The sequence below is a fragment of the Candida margitis genome, assembly GCF_024628925.1.
Source record: "Candida margitis strain CBS 14175 chromosome Unknown scaffold19, whole genome shotgun sequence".
NCBI lineage: Eukaryota > Fungi > Ascomycota > Pichiomycetes > Serinales > Debaryomycetaceae > Lodderomyces > Lodderomyces margitis.
The window spans coordinates 35,992-54,276 of record NW_026261923.1 but is presented as its reverse complement, the minus strand read 5'-3'; the positions used below and the strand labels follow the sequence as shown (position 1 = coordinate 54,276).

General features: G+C 37.2%; 7 protein-coding genes across 7 annotated transcripts; 4 read left to right on the top strand and 3 right to left on the bottom strand. All coding sequences in view use genetic code 12, as the record gives it.

Moving 5' to 3' along the window:
- Positions 1-144: 144 nt before the first annotated feature.
- Positions 145-753, bottom strand: RPL13 (60S ribosomal protein eL13; the record flags this gene model as incomplete). Its single annotated transcript, XM_051817840.1, has 1 exon — positions 145-753. The coding sequence occupies one exon, from the start codon at positions 751-753 to the stop codon at positions 145-147; it is 609 nt and encodes a 202-aa protein (XP_051668905.1).
- Positions 754-1,190: 437 nt separating this feature from the next.
- Positions 1,191-1,918, top strand: RPS16A (40S ribosomal protein uS9; the record flags this gene model as incomplete). The annotated part of the gene is made up of 2 exons (XM_051817839.1): positions 1,191-1,211; positions 1,511-1,918. The coding sequence occupies 2 exons, from the start codon at positions 1,191-1,193 to the stop codon at positions 1,916-1,918; spliced, it is 429 nt and encodes a 142-aa protein (XP_051668904.1).
- Positions 1,919-2,359: 441 nt separating this feature from the next.
- On the top strand, positions 2,360-6,748 carry APC1 (anaphase promoting complex subunit 1; the record flags this gene model as incomplete). Its single annotated transcript, XM_051817838.1, has 1 exon — positions 2,360-6,748. One exon carries the CDS (start codon positions 2,360-2,362, stop codon positions 6,746-6,748), a length of 4,389 nt encoding a protein of 1,462 aa, XP_051668903.1.
- A 724-nt stretch (positions 6,749-7,472) lies between these two features.
- PSD1 (phosphatidylserine decarboxylase 1) lies at positions 7,473-9,371 on the top strand (the record flags this gene model as incomplete). Its single annotated transcript, XM_051817837.1, has 1 exon — positions 7,473-9,371. One exon carries the CDS (start codon positions 7,473-7,475, stop codon positions 9,369-9,371), a length of 1,899 nt encoding a protein of 632 aa, XP_051668902.1.
- Positions 9,372-9,744: 373 nt separating this feature from the next.
- MOB2 (Mob2p) lies at positions 9,745-10,686 on the top strand (the record flags this gene model as incomplete). The annotated part of the gene is made up of 1 exon (XM_051817836.1): positions 9,745-10,686. One exon carries the CDS (start codon positions 9,745-9,747, stop codon positions 10,684-10,686), a length of 942 nt encoding a protein of 313 aa, XP_051668901.1.
- A 183-nt stretch (positions 10,687-10,869) lies between these two features.
- RPO41 (DNA-directed RNA polymerase) lies at positions 10,870-14,748 on the bottom strand (the record flags this gene model as incomplete). The annotated part of the gene is made up of 1 exon (XM_051817835.1): positions 10,870-14,748. The coding sequence occupies one exon, from the start codon at positions 14,746-14,748 to the stop codon at positions 10,870-10,872; it is 3,879 nt and encodes a 1,292-aa protein (XP_051668900.1).
- Positions 14,749-15,210: 462 nt separating this feature from the next.
- Positions 15,211-17,490, bottom strand: CANMA_005452 (sed5; the record flags this gene model as incomplete). The annotated part of the gene is made up of 2 exons (XM_051817834.1): positions 15,211-15,903; positions 16,480-17,490. The coding sequence occupies 2 exons, from the start codon at positions 17,488-17,490 to the stop codon at positions 15,211-15,213; spliced, it is 1,704 nt and encodes a 567-aa protein (XP_051668899.1).
- Positions 17,491-18,285: the final 795 nt, after the last annotated feature.

The following is an 18,285-nucleotide window of genomic DNA, read 5'->3' as shown; positions in this document are numbered from 1 at the left end:
AAAATGAGTTTGTTGTACCCTTAATTTATTAACCAGATTATATATATATAGTTAAAAACACGACAGGCGGCGTTTTGAATTAATGTACATCTTCATCTGCGTTCATCTCCCTTGTAATAACTATCCCTCACCTTAATGCTTCATTTACTTCTTAGCTTTTTCAGCTTCAGCTTCAGCCTTCTCCTTAGCTCTCTTTTCTCTGATACCCTTGAATTTCTTGTCGTTTCTGGCCAATCTCAAGGTTCTGTAAGCTGATTGTTCTGGAACTTCAACAGCTCTGGTACCTTGTTCACCAGCTGGCTGTTCAATTGGGAAAGTAGCTGAAGTAGAAACCTGTTCGTATGAAACGGCTTCTGCGGCCTTGGTCTTCTTGTCAAAGACAACCAATTTAGATTTGTATTCCTTCAATCTTTGGACATTGGTTTCAAAAGTTTCTTGACTCTTGTTTTGTCTTCTGTGGTCAACGGAGATACCGATGGTTCTGGCGTATTTTGGAGTCAAACCAACAGCTTTGATCTCAGCCAAGGTGAAACCTCTTCCAGCTCTAACCTTTCTGTTGTATCTGATCGTTGGGGCTCTAACAACAGGTCTCAAGCTGTCAATAGGCTTTGGGGCAATCTTAGCAGCCTTTCTCAATCTTGATTGTCTTCTTGAGGCCTTCTTACCAGCTTGGTCAAAGTGGACTCTGACTCTTTCTTGCCAGTGCTTTCTGAAGTGGTTCTTCAATAATGGTAAGTTCTTTGCGATAGCCATTGTTGTTGATGGGGAATGGTTGGTAAGGTATTGATCAAACGAAGATTCTCTTCCTTTTTTTTTTTTTGGTTTGGCTAATTGCAGTGTGTAGGAACTCTCAAAAAAATTTTCAGAGTATGAGAGAGAGACAATCGCATAGCAAAAGGGTGCCATAGTTAAGCGCTACCTATATCTTTCTTATATAATGTGTTTTTTTTCTCTCTCACTAAAGATGAACAATTGCGTCCGAAAAAACAGTGTATTAGGGTTACAACCCTCTCATGGTAAGAAAAATGGTTACATAGTTAAAGAAAATACTTTATACGTAGTACACAAAACAGAAAAGAAAAGCGTAATGCGTGCACTAACAAAAATTTACTTTCACCAAAAGAGAGGATTTTGCAAAAAAAATTTCAGTGTATATTCGTTTCCAATCCTGTTAGAGCCAGTATACAACAATGTCAACTCAATCAGTTCAAGTATGTACAGACACTCGACAATGAGGAGCAAGCAATAAGTGAAGGAAAGCAGCACAGTTGACAGGAGTGATTGCGAAGAAGATGTGACAGATCAAGATCAAATGGTAAAAAGCCCAAACCACGACACAACAGGAACGCATGATGAACAGCCGAATTCGTCTAGCTATGGTATTCGCCACACATTGGGGGTATTAGTGTTTCCATACTCTACTGACTCACTCCATTTTTTTGCATTATGGTTTTTGTTCAGCTCCATTAGACTATTTTAGAGCAATCAGTTTACTAACCTTTTAATTTAGACTTTCGGTAAAAAGAAGACCGCTACTGCCGTTGCCCATGTCAAAAACGGTAAAGGTTTAATCAAAGTCAACGGTTCACCAATCACCTTGGTCCAACCAGAAATCTTGAGATTCAAAGTCTACGAACCATTAACCTTGGTTGGTTTGGACAAATTCCAAAACATTGACATCAGAGTTAAAGTCACTGGTGGTGGTCACATCTCACAAGTTTACGCCATCAGACAAGCCATTGCTAAGGGTTTGGTTGCTTACCACCAAAAATTCGTTGATGAAGCTTCAAAGAACGAATTAAAGAAGATCTTTGCTGCTTACGACAAAACCTTGTTGGTTGCTGACTCAAGAAGAATGGAACCAAAGAAATTCGGTGGTCGTGGTGCCAGAGCAAGATTCCAAAAATCTTACCGTTAAGGAAACCACTACAGTCAAAAAGTATACAAACGATTACGCGTCACAGAACCATGTTACATCAAATTGCCTGTCATTTTCTTGCCTTCATCTTATCAGCAGCAAGATTCACCAATGCCATTCATCTGTAAATTATTACATAGTCCTTTTTTATATTCATGTGTTTGTTTAGGTTTATATAATATTTTACTGGTTTATTAATACATAAAACGGAAAATATTTAGAGGTGGCTTTAAATGTAAGAGCGGTTTGGTCTAAGGGAGAATTGTAGAATGATATAGCATCAAGTGGATTCTCTACTTAATTGAGGGGAGGGGAACAGCAATTGTGATATGATGTGATCTTAAATCAACTGGTAGCATATCAGATCGCGAATGTTTCCATCTCTTTACCAATTTAATAGTTGTCACTGTCTATTTTTTTTACAACCAAACCCCTCAATACATGTCTAGTGTCCAGCAGCTGCTAACGACGCCTGTCATAGATTACCAAGATGAATTAAAACTTCCAATTGATTGTGAGAATGTTGTCCTTTGCGACGACAATGTGTTGTTGTCAATCAAAGGTAATACCGTGACCGTTTACAATGGTCTACTAGTTAGTCGAGTCTTGAAGTTTGAAGACAATATTATCAAAGCATGTGTCACCTCGTTTCTTATAAATAATGTATCTACACAGATCATGGCAATATGTTTCAAAAAGTATATCCATTTCTACTATCCCAACGGAAAATTGTACACATTGCATTTACCATTTGATGTCGTGTTGGTTAAGGAATACGAAAGCGGTTTAATTTTGCAAACCAGGACAGAACTATACTTGGTAAACAAGACCCTCGACTTGAAGTTTGTTGATACTGATACAAATAGCTCCTTTTACAATTATGAATATGTGACAACCTTCAATCAGCGAGAAAACGGTATCTCCCTCTGCACTACATTTATTGATGGACAGATCAACGTGTACCAAGTGAAAAATTCAAGCAGAAGCTTAAAGTTCAACACTAAACCGTCTAGCAGGCTGCAAAAGAAAAAACAATACTCAATGTCGACTTCTTCGAGTAAATATACCGAACCAAAACTCAGTCAAATCTTTATTCTGGAGAATCGGACAAGTACATTATTGCCTGACGCCAGGGTCCTAAATTCTGAACAAGCACCTATATCAAGCTTGCGCAAAGATGTCATATTATCGAAAATAGAAACTATGGAGAACAAGCTCAACAGAAACCATGTCAAGATATTTAGTATACCCTTTGACAACCAAGAGGGAATAGTGGTGGTCAATAAGTTGAAGCAGGAACTACATGTATACAGCTATAACTCTTACTCAAAGAGCGTATCTACTTACAAGTGTCTGTGCCTTGATTGCATTCCGTTGAATTCCACGTTTGAAGGCAACTTGGTTGTCTTGACGGATAACGGGTTGTTCATTGTCAATCCATTTCTTGAGCTACGTACTAGCTGTAACACAAATCTCCCCGCGTACATGCTACTAAGCTCGAATAATGGCAAAGTAGCGCTTCGGTTGAAAGACGACTCAATCCGATTAGTCAAAGTCATATTGGATCCGGTATCTGAGTTAGTCCTGTCGTGTTTAAGATGCTTCAAGTACTTGTCAGGATCAACAGTAAACCAAATATTTTGGATGCTTTGGCGTACAGCGTACAAAAATTGTGGGTCGGAGTGGGACGCATTAGTAACTGCCTTGTTGTCTCTAACTTTCCCCGTACTGGATGATTTCCTGTTTACCACAAATGAGATTACGAACCTATTACCACAAGCCAAACTCCTTCGTGAATCCGCCCATCTCAATTACAATTTACAAGATTTGATCCCTTATATCGTTGTATCTTTGCATTTACTCCGAGAGGAATATAGATTGGATGTCACTAAAAAGCACTACTTGAACAAGCTAGGGATATTGTTGAGCCAATTAACTATATGGATGGGCTGGCCAGATGTTTGGGCCAACTACTACAACGCACCATGCAATCTCGATAAATCAATCAAATTTCTTCTGCTTCAAATTATTCAATCGCCGCCCAATCTTTTTGAATCTTTGGCTAGTTTGTTCACCGATAATATTGTACGATATTTATCGTTTTCGCAATTGGTTGAAGAAAGTGACTCGGTGGATGCTCTTGTGACTCCAGTAACCAATAATGTCTTGAAATTATTTGAGGTGCTCGTGTCTTCACAGTATGGACCATCGCATTTGGTTGATATGATGAGCGATCTCGGTGTTACCTCTCTTGATATGTTCCCGTTGGGAGTTTCCATACCTTTGAAAGAAGCAATACTGACTTCACAAGAGAAACCAACTTTCGAATGGACGTCGGATGCACTTAAATTAACTGGAAGAGAGGATTTAAGCAAGCTACTTTCAAACGATGTTTTCCATGACAAACCAATGGAGAAAACTGCGAGTGGTGATATTGAATCTTTGACAAATGATGTAGCGTCCAATGAAGCTGTATCGTCTTGGGATGATCATTCAGAAGCTAAAAGATTGGGAATTACTAAGTTAATATTCGATTATGATCGAAGGTATTTCGAAATAACAACGCTATTACACCAAACAAAGATGCAAACAGCATTTTTGAAAACTGATGAATCTATAACTGAATATGATCTTCTTTTGCTTCAGCGAAAATTGGCTAGCATAGTAGCAGTACGAACCTTGACCATACCTATGGGTCGAGCTGCGTTAAATTATGGCGGTCGGAAGCCTTTATTGACAGAAAAGTATCCCATACCAAAATTCAATTTGAATACGGTAATATCGCCAACAATTACAACCATCATTCCTTCTGAAGATAGCATATCGCAAGATTTACTAGAGTGGGGACATTTTCATAATGGTGTATCCTCTGGTTTGAGTATTGCTAAAGATTCAAATGGCATATCTGGGAGCTGGATTATATTTAACAAGCCACCTGACTTAAACTCGCAACATGCAGGGTTCTTGTTTGGATTGGGGTTGAATGGCCATTTAAAGAAACTCGAGGAATGGCACATTTATAATTACTTGGGGCCAAAACATCCATTAACTAGTGTCGGCTTACTTATTGGCATGGCAGCAAGTTTACGTGGTACAATGGATAATAAACTAACCAAAGTGTTGTCAGTTCATGCAGTAGCATTGTTGCCTCAAGGTGCTAATGATTTGAATGTTCCTATTATGGTGCAAACTGCAGGGTTGATAGGTATTGGATTACTTTATCTTGAGACACAGCATCGACGAATGAATGAGATTCTTCTTTCGCAAATTACTGGCTCGGTTTTCCAAAATGATCAGGAACAAGTACATGAGGGTTATAGATTAGCTTCGGGAATAGCACTAGGGTTTGTGAATTTGGGTAAAGGTGACGACTTAAAGGGGCTTAATGATACTCACGTTGTCGATAAATTGATGGCGGTAGCTACATTTATGAAGCATGACCAGCCGAGCTTAGAGTTGGACAAATCGTGCTGTGGTGCCATTATAGCCTTGTGTTTGATATACCTCAAAACGGAAAATTCAAATGTTGCTGACAAATTGAGTATTCCCGAATCTGAGCAATTATTAGATTACATTAGGCCAGATTTGTTATTCCTTCGATGCTTGGCCACGAACGTAGTTACTTGGAGCAAGATTGGATGTACACGTGAATGGGTTGAATCACAAGTTCCTGCAGTTGTGCTTGGTGAATTCAATAAGAATGATGGATTCGACAGGCTAGATAGTGATGAACTAATCTTTTTCAACATCTTGGGCGGTTCTTGCTTGGCAATGGCGTTGAAATATGCATCGTCATCCAATATAGAGGCAAGAGACGTCATTTTATATTATCTTGATAGATTGATGAAGCTAACAAATAAGCCTGCAACAAACTATGATGAAAAGCTTACTTACAACACTGCTATAAATATTCAAAATATTTTGGCTCTATGTGCATCATTGATAATGGCAGCAAGTGGTGATTTAAAAGTGTTCCAAAGGTTACGTGTTTTGCATAATGACACAAGTAAGGCCATGGGATACGGTGGGTTTATGGCTATCAATACTGCATTGGGTTTTCTATTTCTCGGTGGTGGGCAAATGGCATTTGATGATTCATTATTTGGTACTGCCAGTTTGATCACTAGTCTATACCCTATATTCCCTAAAGAAAATAATGAATATGAGGTACATTTACAAGCGTTGAGGCACTTTTGGGCGTTGGCTATTGTCCCACGTTGTTTGGTGGTTGAAGAAGTGGGTACTAATGAACCGTGCAAGATTCCTATAACAATAACAATGAAGGATGGGGAGGTGGTTGAGAACTTGTCACCGTGCTTGCTCCCTAAGTTAAAGGATATTCAAACCATAGCTACAAATTCGATTGATTATTTCGATGTCATTATTGATTGTCAGTTGAGATCAGAGATTCTGGACAATTTTGAAAAATCATTAACAATTTATGTTTACAAGAAACAAAACTATCAATTGTTGCGGCCAAATATTAGATCAATGTTGCAAAACAAGAGCCGCAATACCAGAATTGAAACTGATTCAATATTAAATTGTGGGTTGTTTGAACTACTTGATTCGAACAGTAAAGAAATATGGATTAATGGGTTTGAATCAAGGCATAAAATATCCTATTCTGGCTTAACCATTTTCAATATTATTGATGATAAATTGAAGTTGATGAAGTGTGTTGAATCACCAGATTCAATTGAAGATGTATGGAATTTGAGACTATTATTTGAGTATGCCAACACATGTATACATGATGATGATTTACATTATATTTCATTACAATTCATCAACCAATTGAAACAAAAGTTGTGGAATAAAGTTGGATAGTTTGTGGTTAGTTACTTTGGATACGAAGAGGTGGAGTTAAGCTTTGTGTCTTTGTGTTGTTGTTGTTGTTGTTGTTTTGTGTTTTATCAAAGTTTTACGTGTAGAGAATAAATATCACACGACCATTTGCTTTTGATTGGACACATTTGAGAACCTTGCAAGTTGCTGAACTATGTAAATAATCGCAGTCATAGATTTTCTTAAAGTTACACCATCTACATCGTACTGCTTTTAGTGTGTTTTGACTTTCCATTTACTGAAAGTAATTATGGTGGTGGAGTTGGACAGGCGGAGAGACGGGACAGGAGAGACGTTCTTGCATAAGGGACTTTCCTCTTTTCTTCTCCCTTTAATTTTTCGTATTTGTATTTACATGCAGTACCTTAATTAAATTAAAACAAAAACACTTCTGAGAAAAAACTTCTTTAAACACGAACATTTCTTCTGCTACTACAATAGTTTAACGAACATATACACACATCTCATACGTTTTGATACCCACAACACCCTCCCCCCCCACATCACTACCACGCTGTATACCTTTCTCTATTCACAGCTAAAATTCAATTCTACTTTTTGCATTGCTATCTTTGCCAACTAACAACAACTTTTGCATTATTTGATTATTGAAAATTGAAATAATCACCTTCACATAACTTAGTGCTAGTCCACTTCCCAGAACAATAACAACAGCAGCAGCAACAACAACAACACCTCAAATTTTATGACATTCCGACCAACACCATTTAGCTGGTCGAAATCTTTTGGTCTGAGATGGCAATATAATTCATCAACAATGTATCAACAACAGCATAATAAACAAACAAGAAATATTCTACAACCCTTGTCTAATGCGACTCACATGGCCCAGATTTCACAACTGATGCAAAAGCCACAGACAATGGGCCAAAGAAGATACTTTAGTTACTACTATTATCAATTTCCTAAAATCCCTAGACCCAAAAGAAATGTCTTTTACTATAGCACTTGGTCAAGAGGTGGAGGAGCAAGTGGTGGTAATGGTGGCAATGGTGGCTACAACAACTCCATTAACAAGAATAGATCGTACTACAAATTCGCAAGGTTCCCCTTTCCTAGAATTTCCAAAAGACTGTTTTCATCAGCTAATCAAAAGATTAAAAATAACACCAAAAAGATACATAGACGTTTCTTTTCGAGTGAGGCTAGATCAAGAAGACAACAAAGAAGGAAATTTATCAAGTGGTGGACTATAACTTCGATATCGATTGTTTTGGGTGGAGTTGCCGCCAAAATCAAGTATGATCGAGGTGAAGAACACGAGAATCCATACAAAATTAGACCCCATTCTTGGCAATTGTATGCCTATTCTACTCTCCCCTTGAAGACAATTTCAAGATTATGGGGGTATGTAAATTCAATCGATTTACCGGTGTTTCTTAGATCTCCACTGTACCGTTTATATTCAGCAATATTTGGAGTAAATTTGGATGAAATGGAGAATCCTGATTTGAAAAGTTACAAAAACTTGTCTGAGTTCTTTTATCGTACATTGAAGCCTGGTGTACGACCAATTTCAGACGATGATGTTGTAAGCCCAGCTGATGGTAAAGTATTAAAGTATGGTGTTATCGATCAGGGCGAAATTGAACAAGTTAAAGGAATGACTTATTCTATCGATGCGTTATTGGGAATGTCTTCAACTAGAAAGTTGGCTGCACCAACCCACTCTACCCAGTTTGAGGATATGGATGGCGATGACGATACCAAAGTTAAAAGGGATGAGGAATTTGCCAAGTTGAATGGGATTTCATATACAGTTGACGATATTCTTGGAGGAGAAGGTGAAAATACCCATCATATGAATGAGTTAACCTATACTGATGTCAAAGAAGGTACGGCAAAGGGTGACAAAGCCTCTTTTTCCAAGGAAATGGCAGTAGCTGAAGAGTTGGCGCCCAACCCAAAAGAAACTTTCCGTCACAAACAATTGTATTTTGCTGTTATTTACTTGGCACCCGGTGATTACCATCACTTTCACTCACCAACAAGTTGGGTAGCTACATTGAGACGTCACTTCATTGGTGAATTATTTTCAGTCGCTCCATTTTTCCAAAAGACATTGCAAGGTTTGTTTGTCCTTAATGAACGAGTTGCTTTGTTGGGTTATTGGAAGTATGGATTTTTCTCCATGGTACCTGTTGGAGCAACAAATGTTGGTTCAATTGTCGTTAATTTCGACAAAGATTTGAAAACGAATCTGTATTATGAAGATGAAGTGTACGGCAATGGATCCTCATCCAGTTCTTCATCGGCATCAGCAAGGTCATCGTCAACATCCTTGCCTGGTTCAGCACTGGAGAACACTCCCTTACTTCAAAGAGAATATTCCGCCTCAACCATCTTTCAAGAAATTGAGGATCGCAAGCGTAAGAAGTTGAAAAAGAATACTGTTTATGAAGCCACTTACACTAATGCCAGTAGAATCTTGGGCGGATACCCATTATCCAAAGGTCAGGACATGGGTGGATTTAAATTGGGATCAACTGTGGTCTTGGTGTTTGAAGCTCCCGATAATTTCAAGTTTGATATTGAAGTTGGTGATAAGGTTAAAGTTGGTCAATCGTTGGGTAAATTTGAGTAGGTTTTTACTTTTGTTTTAATTTTAGAGATAGAGATGTAATACAATTTCATTTGGCATTTTTTGTTTTTATTTTTTTAGATTCATGGAGGGTATTATAGTTTATGTATCAAACAGGGGATTCGTTTTCCCCCCTTTAGTTTGTGTGTAGTAGTAATAGTAGTAGTAGTTTTCAGAAAGGAGATTTTAATTTTTTTTTCCTTTTCTTTCAGATCAACAACGGTTGAAGATCAAAATCAAAATAAAGACAGAAGAAGGTGAAGACACGAAGAGTACACCTTTTGACGACAATAGCTATACCCATATCATCACACTTATTGCAACACACAGTACCTATCACCTGCATAAACACTACCTAATAACACAACCCAAATCCATGTCCTTTTTCAACACAATCAAAGGGCTAGGCAGAAGCTCTAAAAAGAATAAAAAAGATGGTGAACAATCATCGCTATACTCACATTCAAATGTATCGGGCAACACCCTTAGAAGAACACAATCACCCATCAAGGCACCATCGTCACCTTCTAAACATTCAGCATCGCCGGTAAGAGGAGCTGGAGGTAATGTCCTGAGCATACAAACAGGAAGGAATCAAGCCGGTTATGCCTCCTCCTACCAGGGTTCGCCTTCGAAACGATCTAGAAATATAAATAGCGCTAGTCTACAACAGCTGCAACGACTGTCACATAGAACATCAGTTGCTTCAAGAACGCTGCAGCTGATCATTACTGACCCGCCTTTATTCATGTGTGAACCATTTGTTAAAACGGCATTGGTTAAAGGTTCATACAAGACCATAGTTCAACTACCTGCATTTGTTGATTTGAATGAATGGCTAGCACTAAATATTTTTGAATTTTTTGGCAATTTGGATTCATTTTATGGTCTTGTTTCTGATTTCGTTACTCCTGAAGACTTTCCTACTATGAATGCGGGGCAAACCAATTATCTATGGGTCGATGGATCGGGCCAAGCCGTGAATTTACCTGCTTGTCAGTATATCGAATATGTCATTACTTGGATCTCCAACAAGATTAATGACCAAGAGACTTTCCCGACAAAGACTGGTGCTGTATTCCCTCAATTTTTCATTAAAGATGTTAAGAATATTTCTCGCCAAATGTTTCGTATTTTTGCATTCATTTATTATAATCAATTTGATAAAATAGTTCATTTGAGTTTGGAGGCTCATTTTAATTCTTTTTTTGCCCATTTTATATCCTTTATCAAGGAATTTAATTTGTTGGATAAAAAGGAATTGGAACCATTGCAGCCTTTGATTGATGAATTTGAAGCGCAGGGAAAGATCAATTGAGTCAAAGCGAACAAAATGGGAAGGAGAAACCGTGATTTGGTTCTTGCCTCAATGTATGAATTTTCTATAGACATTCTGTATTCTTTGAATGTATCTAAGGTGTATATTTACAAGTATATATATATATATATATATATAAATGACCTTTTTTTTTTTGATGAAACCAACACTCTCTTTAGTGTTCTATGAAAAGAAGTATGGCGAATCTTTGACTTTTCGAACGTCAAATTGACCTTTTGCTGGGACTTCGGGGAATTGGATTGGAACTAAAATATCATAAGATTTAAGCTTTGTTTGTAAACAAAATTTGTAAGGATCATAATCTTCGACCACACTAATTGTTGTTTCCATCTTTTTGCCCGCTTCGACTTCCTCGGGATTATTTGATTGTAGCATCTCCAATCTTTTCCTTTCCATGTATAATTCATCTGTTATAGTGACTGCTCGCTTAATTGAAGTGGCCCATTGCTTTTTTATCGACTTGATTTTGCTCGTCAACTCATGCGTCAATGGAATATGTAGTATTTGATATGAACCTTTGTATCTCTCAACAAATTCATCACGGAGTATCTGTACTAGATTTGTTGTGTGCAACCGTACAAATTGATCACGTAAGATCGAGTTCATGGTATCGATATTTGCCGCATGCGTCCAAAATGAATCATGAACCGAGGCAAATTGTAAGCTCGATTCACCACAGCGAGTAGCCGTCATCAACATATGAGTAGCGTCTAGGGAATGAATAAAATTTGGTGGGAATCCCGCTTGCTGTTTTCTAGCATCAATGGTTGAAGTTCCCGAAGGATTAGATATAAGCACATCTTGAACTGATGTTTTAACCGAATGGTGTTTGTTAACACGATATGGTTGAACACAAGGTAATCCCAAAGGTGTTGTCCAAATCACTGCCGATGAATGCAACTCACTTTCATTGTTTGAATCATCTCCGTAATCAATCGCAACTGATTTACTGATTCTCTTGGCTGCTTCACCAAGCCAATCTTGAATTAAATGGGCGTTTTCAAACAATTCCCTAATCGATGCAAAAACTTGCTTGGTTAAATATTTGGTGTAAATGTGTGCATCTTGATCTTCGCCAAAATGTTGAGCTACTTGTTTCTTGATCTGCGCCAATGCACCGACAAATGTAACTCCATAAACATTTGTCATCACAGTTTGTTTAACAACCTTTCTTTTGATCTTGTCTTTAAAGAATATTGCAATATCATGGCCCTTTTCAGCATCGGCAATGACTCGATTTTCAACCAATTTCGAAACAAATGTATAAACATCCTGGGGTCTATCAGAGGGGTTTAAATTAACTTGATTTGCTCCTTCAATATCACCTCCCAATGCAGCATAATGCTGAAGACCATTACAAGTACCGTCTTGGTGCACCGGTAAATAAGATACAAATTTAGTTGGATCGGGTAATTTATAAGCTTCAGCCAACTCAAAGCACACACTCAATGCTTGCCATGGCTTTTCTGCTTTGGTCCACCAATCATAATTCAATGGATCATTGGCAGATTTAATGGCTTGTTCAATATTATCAGTGGCAAATTGAATTCTTTCCAGTATAGGTGCTTTATCGACACCGTACACATTGGCCAATTGCACTTTTAGCCACTCTAATCCCTTTTCACCCAACTCCTTACCTTCCCAGAAGAGGAACAACGATCTAGTTAAATCACCACCTAAATGATTGAGATGGGGCGAAATAGGATAAGCCCTTCCTCTGAAATCGAGATTATGTGGGAAATACAATTTTTCTCCAATGAAGCCTCGAGCAATTTCAAGTTTATAGTTGTAATCACATCTTTGAGACCTCAGGGCAGCAAATTCCCGTACTGCTTTAATGGTGGCTCTTGTGTGTTCGAACCTTTCTGAAGGATCGGCCTCGGGACTCAATTTTGGAGGAAATTGAGCTGATTCCAAAACGGGTGGGATAGTAAGAAATTCGTCTCCTTTGTTCCAGTAATGGGATATCACATCAAACACTTTTTTGTTTATGGTCCACGCCGTACTACCCAACACATTTAATCCATCAAAAACTTCTTGCAAGTTCCCCCTCTTGGCAGCAGCTTTAACATATGCTTCTGTCTCTGGTGCATCCCTCATCCTAACTAAGGGATTCTTTGAGTACAATCCACATCCACCATAGAAGGAATCCCATGGCTTAGGTCTAACCAACATGGGCAATGATTGTGGCTGAATAGTTTCCATAAACGAAGTTCCTGACAAGTTTTTGCCAATCTCATTATGCACTTTAATAACACCAAACCTTTGACCACCAACAAATTGCATGCTATGGAAAAATGCCGGATGATAATCTTCAATTGCTCCCTTTGGAGTTTGTCTTTTAACCTTGACTTTTGCTATTGCCATCAAAAATGAAACAAACACTCCACCGACTCTTGAACGTGTAGCATGATCCCATTCTGGATCCGTCTCATCGAGTGAGTCGATTGAGTTTCTGACAATCTTCTTCATTTGTGAAGATCCAGCCACTTTAGAACTAACTGACATTTTGTACTCCTGGTCTGCCAAGCTGGTAGTTCTATATTCCATTTCAATTGCTCTTCCAACTGAGGTAATGGCCTTTGCAGCTCTCATTCCACCATGGTAACCACCACTTGCATTCAATTTTAAAAGCTCCAAGATGGTTATAACCGCTGCTTTTTCAGCTCCAACTTTGATTAAAAATGGGGCGTAGAATGCTCGGTCTTTGGCAGATGTAGCATCGTCTTGTGTCACTGATTTGTCCTCTCGCAACAAGGCCTTGCACATTTCATGTTCTTTTTCGATCAAGGGTATCATTTTTTGGTACCAGTCGTAACACTGGGCATTCATACTTTTGTTCAAATTGAAATCGCCTCTTTTCTGAGCTTCATCAAAGTCATGCTTCCATTTCTCCTTTGCCCCCTCTATTCCTCTAATCTCAATCTGTCTTTGCCTATCCATGTTGAACGCCTCAAGGGCCTCGTCCAATTTCATCTTCTGGTCATCCGTTTGCAATCGTTTATAAATGTCATGATAATTTAGTTTCCCATCTCTAACTTCCTGTTTTGTTATCTCATCTAAATCAGCTACAATTTCCTCAATCTCATTTGCCAATTGTAGAGCCAACTCTGGGTTTGGCTTGAGTCCTAGTAACGAATGTCTCACCACTTTCAACCCAAATGAATCCACTGGCAATAACTCATCCAAGTTTTCTTTGTCCAATGCGTTGATCTCAATGTTCTTTTGTAGTTTGATTGTATCTTCAACAACTTGCCCATTTTGCTGGTTTAACTTGTAATTCTTGTACACCTCAATCAACTCCACTGGGACACATGATACGTCAATTTCATCACAGTCAAATATTTTAAACATATTATCTGCTCCAATCACGTCGGTGTTTCGAAGAATCTTTTTGATCATTCGTTTATCCTCCATATGGGCAAAATAATTGTCTAGACTGCCGCCATCTTGTATAAGGCTTTTCAAAACAATGGCTTCGGTACGTTCATCGGATTTAAAGTTACAAAATTCCTCCATTTGTCCAATAATCTTATTCAAGCCTTCTGGTTTCATCTTTGAATCTCGTGCTATTGCTTCTAATGATTTGTTACCAAACTGAGTAAGCTCCTCTTGATTGACAAGCTTGGATAAGGATCTAAGAATTTGAAATGTTTGTTCAAAATAGCTATCGGTTGAAAACGACTCTAGCATGTTTCTTAGATAATTAATTTCCTTCTCGTATGGTTTCCTCGTCACATCATCGTTTTTAGATGAATAGTGTTTGCTATCTCGGGCTGATTCTTCTATCTCGTATCTGTCGGGTATTAGATCCAAATAAGACGAATTTGTGATCTTATTAGCACCACTCTTTGGGCCGTTGCCTTTGACATAGTTTAACTCTTTCAAAGGCTCGAGAAAACGGTTTGTGAATGGCGACAACGGTATCGAATTCGGTACCGTAGTCACTACCGACGTATGTTGTCTGATGGCGGTTTGAACTCTTTGGTGCAACTTGACTTTGGCAAACTTTTGTAGCACTGATCTATTGTACTGTAACATGGTTTATGAAATGTGGATATTAAAATAACAAAATCCAATGTGGATGACTATGTACAAGTTCTTTTGAAAAAAAAAATTAAAAAATAATGCTAATAAATGAAATTCAATCTAAATGGAGCAATAGTAGTTTATCACAGTGGTGGTGAGTAAAGTGTCTTTGTATAAAAGTATATGTATAATTGTATAGATGGGTTCAGATAACGAGAGAAGATCTGTTTGAAATTTTTTTTTTTTTTTATTTTTTTTATTTTTTTTCTTTAGAAGTTTCGCATCACAATACACTTAAATCATTCTCCTATAATCGGATATAATCTACTACTACTACTGTCATCACCACACACTCCATTCATTCCCCATCTTTAACATGTTTATAAATATCTTATCTGTATTGAAAACTAATTAACAAAAGAACTAAAGTGATTAAAACAAAAAGAACAGAACAAGAACAAGACACTTAGATTCTCATAATCCCATTTCTTCCTGTAATGCTTTCAAGGCAGCTTCATCTTCATCATCTTGCGAAACTGGCTCGGCCTTGTTAACAGCTGGGAAAGATGGTAGTTGTTCTTCTTTCTGTACTGGTTGTTTCTGTGGCTTGGCTTTTTCTTTCTCTTTCTCGGCTTCCTTGTTCTCATTCTCCAACTCAGCCAACTCTTGATCTAGTTCATCTTCATCAACATACTCGTTTCCTACTGGTCTGGATATAGCTTCGGAAATCTCATCAGCCAACTCCACTTGTTCTCTTATTTCATCCATTGTATCCTCCACTTTGTCGACATCATATTCGCCATGTATTTGTTTCATTGCCTTAGCACCTTGTTTCATTGCCTTCATAGTTTCTAAGTTCAAATTTGCTCCTTCAATAGATACTAATTGCGTTTCTAAAGTTTCTATTTGGTTTTCAACTTTGATCAAATTCGTTTCATACCCCTTTTTACGCTTTAATGCATTCTTAGCTAGGGTGGATTGTTTCGACGACACATACTTTCTTGCAAGCTGATCTTGATCGTCCATTTGTTGCTGTAAGTGATTCTTTTTCTTATTTAATGTTGAAATGTGTTCACGCAATTCAACAATCGCCTTCTTTGGCAATTCCTTCTTTTGTTGGGAGTTTCCTCCAAAAAAGTATCCCCACATGCTGTTTCTCTTGTTATACTATATGGATGTAGTGCTGTGTTGGAGCTAGCGCAATTTCAAATATATATATATATATATATATATATTTGTATGTGTGTATGTATGTATTGTGTGTGGTAACAGTTGCTCTATCTCAATGGACTGTGGATGGCGATGGTGATAACCTCTCCGCTGATAAGACTGACTATGGAAAGTAAAAGACAAAAAAAAATAGTACACTTTTTCCTCCAGAAAACAAGTGGGTTATTAAACAACTATGCAAAAGGATACGAGTGTTGATATTAGATTTGATCAACTGGGAGTGTAATATAAATTGATTTCTATGAATAAGCGTAATAATCTTTTTGATAATCACCTCCTCCAAAAGTGTGTGACAGAGAAAAGACGAAAAAAAAAAAAAATTAGTAACAGTGAGCAAAACAAACTTAGTAACAAATACACGACTTTTTTGTAATTGAACTTATTTACAGTCTTAGCCATTTATACCATCAAATGATATTCACATATATATATACCTCTCTAAATAATAATATATACGCCACTCCTATCAGTCCTTTTTAGTTAACTCACCAACACCCACAAGAAGAAAAATACAATCAATACCCCGAAAATTTTCAAGAATAACCATCTGTTACTGGTGATATGAGCATAGTACTTTAACAATTCCCGTTGCGCACCGGTTATATTCAAATTAATGTCTTCAACATTAGCATCAATCCGTTGAATCTGTTCTCCTTGTTCACTGACCATGGTTGCCAATTGTTGAAACAAGTTACCCACTTCATTAATTGTACTTTCAATACTCTCAACTGCCCTATTTCTCAGTTGCAAATACTGTTGACCTGAATTTTGCTCCTCCATTAAAAGCATTTGTTGCTGTTGTTGGTCGGGTAGTGATAGAAACTGTCCGTTGTCGTAGGGTGACATGATGTCTGGATCGGCATCTGATAGTTTGTTGTTTGAAGACTGAGACTGAGATTGAGCTGTACCACTTAATAAAAAGGGGTTCTCGTTTAAATTACTCAAGGAATTGGTCTTGGATTCATCCCTATCCACATTCAAAGGTGATGCACTGTTTAATCTTCGACTGTTTGATACTGACGATAGGAAATTTTCTTGTCTATTCTTGTTCATTATTTCATTCTTTTGTCTTATTTCCAATACATTTTTGAATTCACCAGAAACATTCTTCATTTTGGAATTCAACAAAGTTAAAACATTTTTACTAAATTGGCTTGTTTGAGAGTCAACTGTTATCGATGATTCACCCTTCATGTATTTTTGCAAATTTTGAATACTGGTCTCAATCTTGAAAATGTCTTGTTTAATCACATATGTCAACTCTCCGATCTCTATTGGTTTATCATCAAATAGTGGTTTTCTTTTGGCTAATATTGCCAATTTACTCAAGAGTTCAGTTACATGTGAAATATCTTTGGCGATGATACTTGCTTGCTGGCTGAAATGTGACTTTTTGTGTGGTTGGTCTTGAGCTTGTGACTTTATCCTGGCATTGCTTTGATGTTGTTGTTTTCTATTTATCTTTTCATAAGTGGTGACACATTGTTGAAACTCTATGGTTCTATTTTGAATAGATACAGACATCTTCTCAAAATAAAAATAAAAATAAAAGGTTTGGTGTTGAAGTATTGAAGAAACTGTGTGTCTGGGTGTATATGTATATGGTTATATATGTATATGTATATGTATATGTGTATGTATATATGTTATGTATGTATGAAACTCTTCTACTGTGATATAAAAAGACTTTTTGAAATTTTGGTGTAAAAAAAGATTTTGAACAACAAACAAAACAAAACAAAACAAAACAAAACAGAACAAACAGACGAAAACATAAAAAGAATCATGCGCTACCGACACGTGACAGAAATATTCAATTGATAAAGAATCTATATCTGTTTCAAAATTAAAAGACATATATATATACATTGTTACTTTTCAATTGGTCTAATACAATGTTTCTCTTTACTATATGGAGGATTCTGGGCAAAATCTTTGTTTGCTTTTGACGTTTGAAGTTCTCCTTTTTTGTTACTAACTTTATTAAGACTTAATCGTCTAATTCGTCTCTCCTTTTCTTTTCCTTGGTTAAATTTTTCTCTCTACCTCCCTCCCCCACGAGTTTACATTGATGGAGATCAGACCTTTCTCATCTCCTCTTTGTATGCTTTCCCAATTGTCAAATAATTTAAAAACTTGTACAAAATACATTTAATTCCGATCAATTTATTTTATTTTATTTTATTTTATTTTATTTTATTTTGGGTGCAAGCCACGTGCACTTCAATTTAGAAGTGGTATAAAAACATAAAACAAAAAACAACAATATTCGAGAGATTAAGGTTTGGTTAAACAATGCAAAATTCCATTAATTTACAG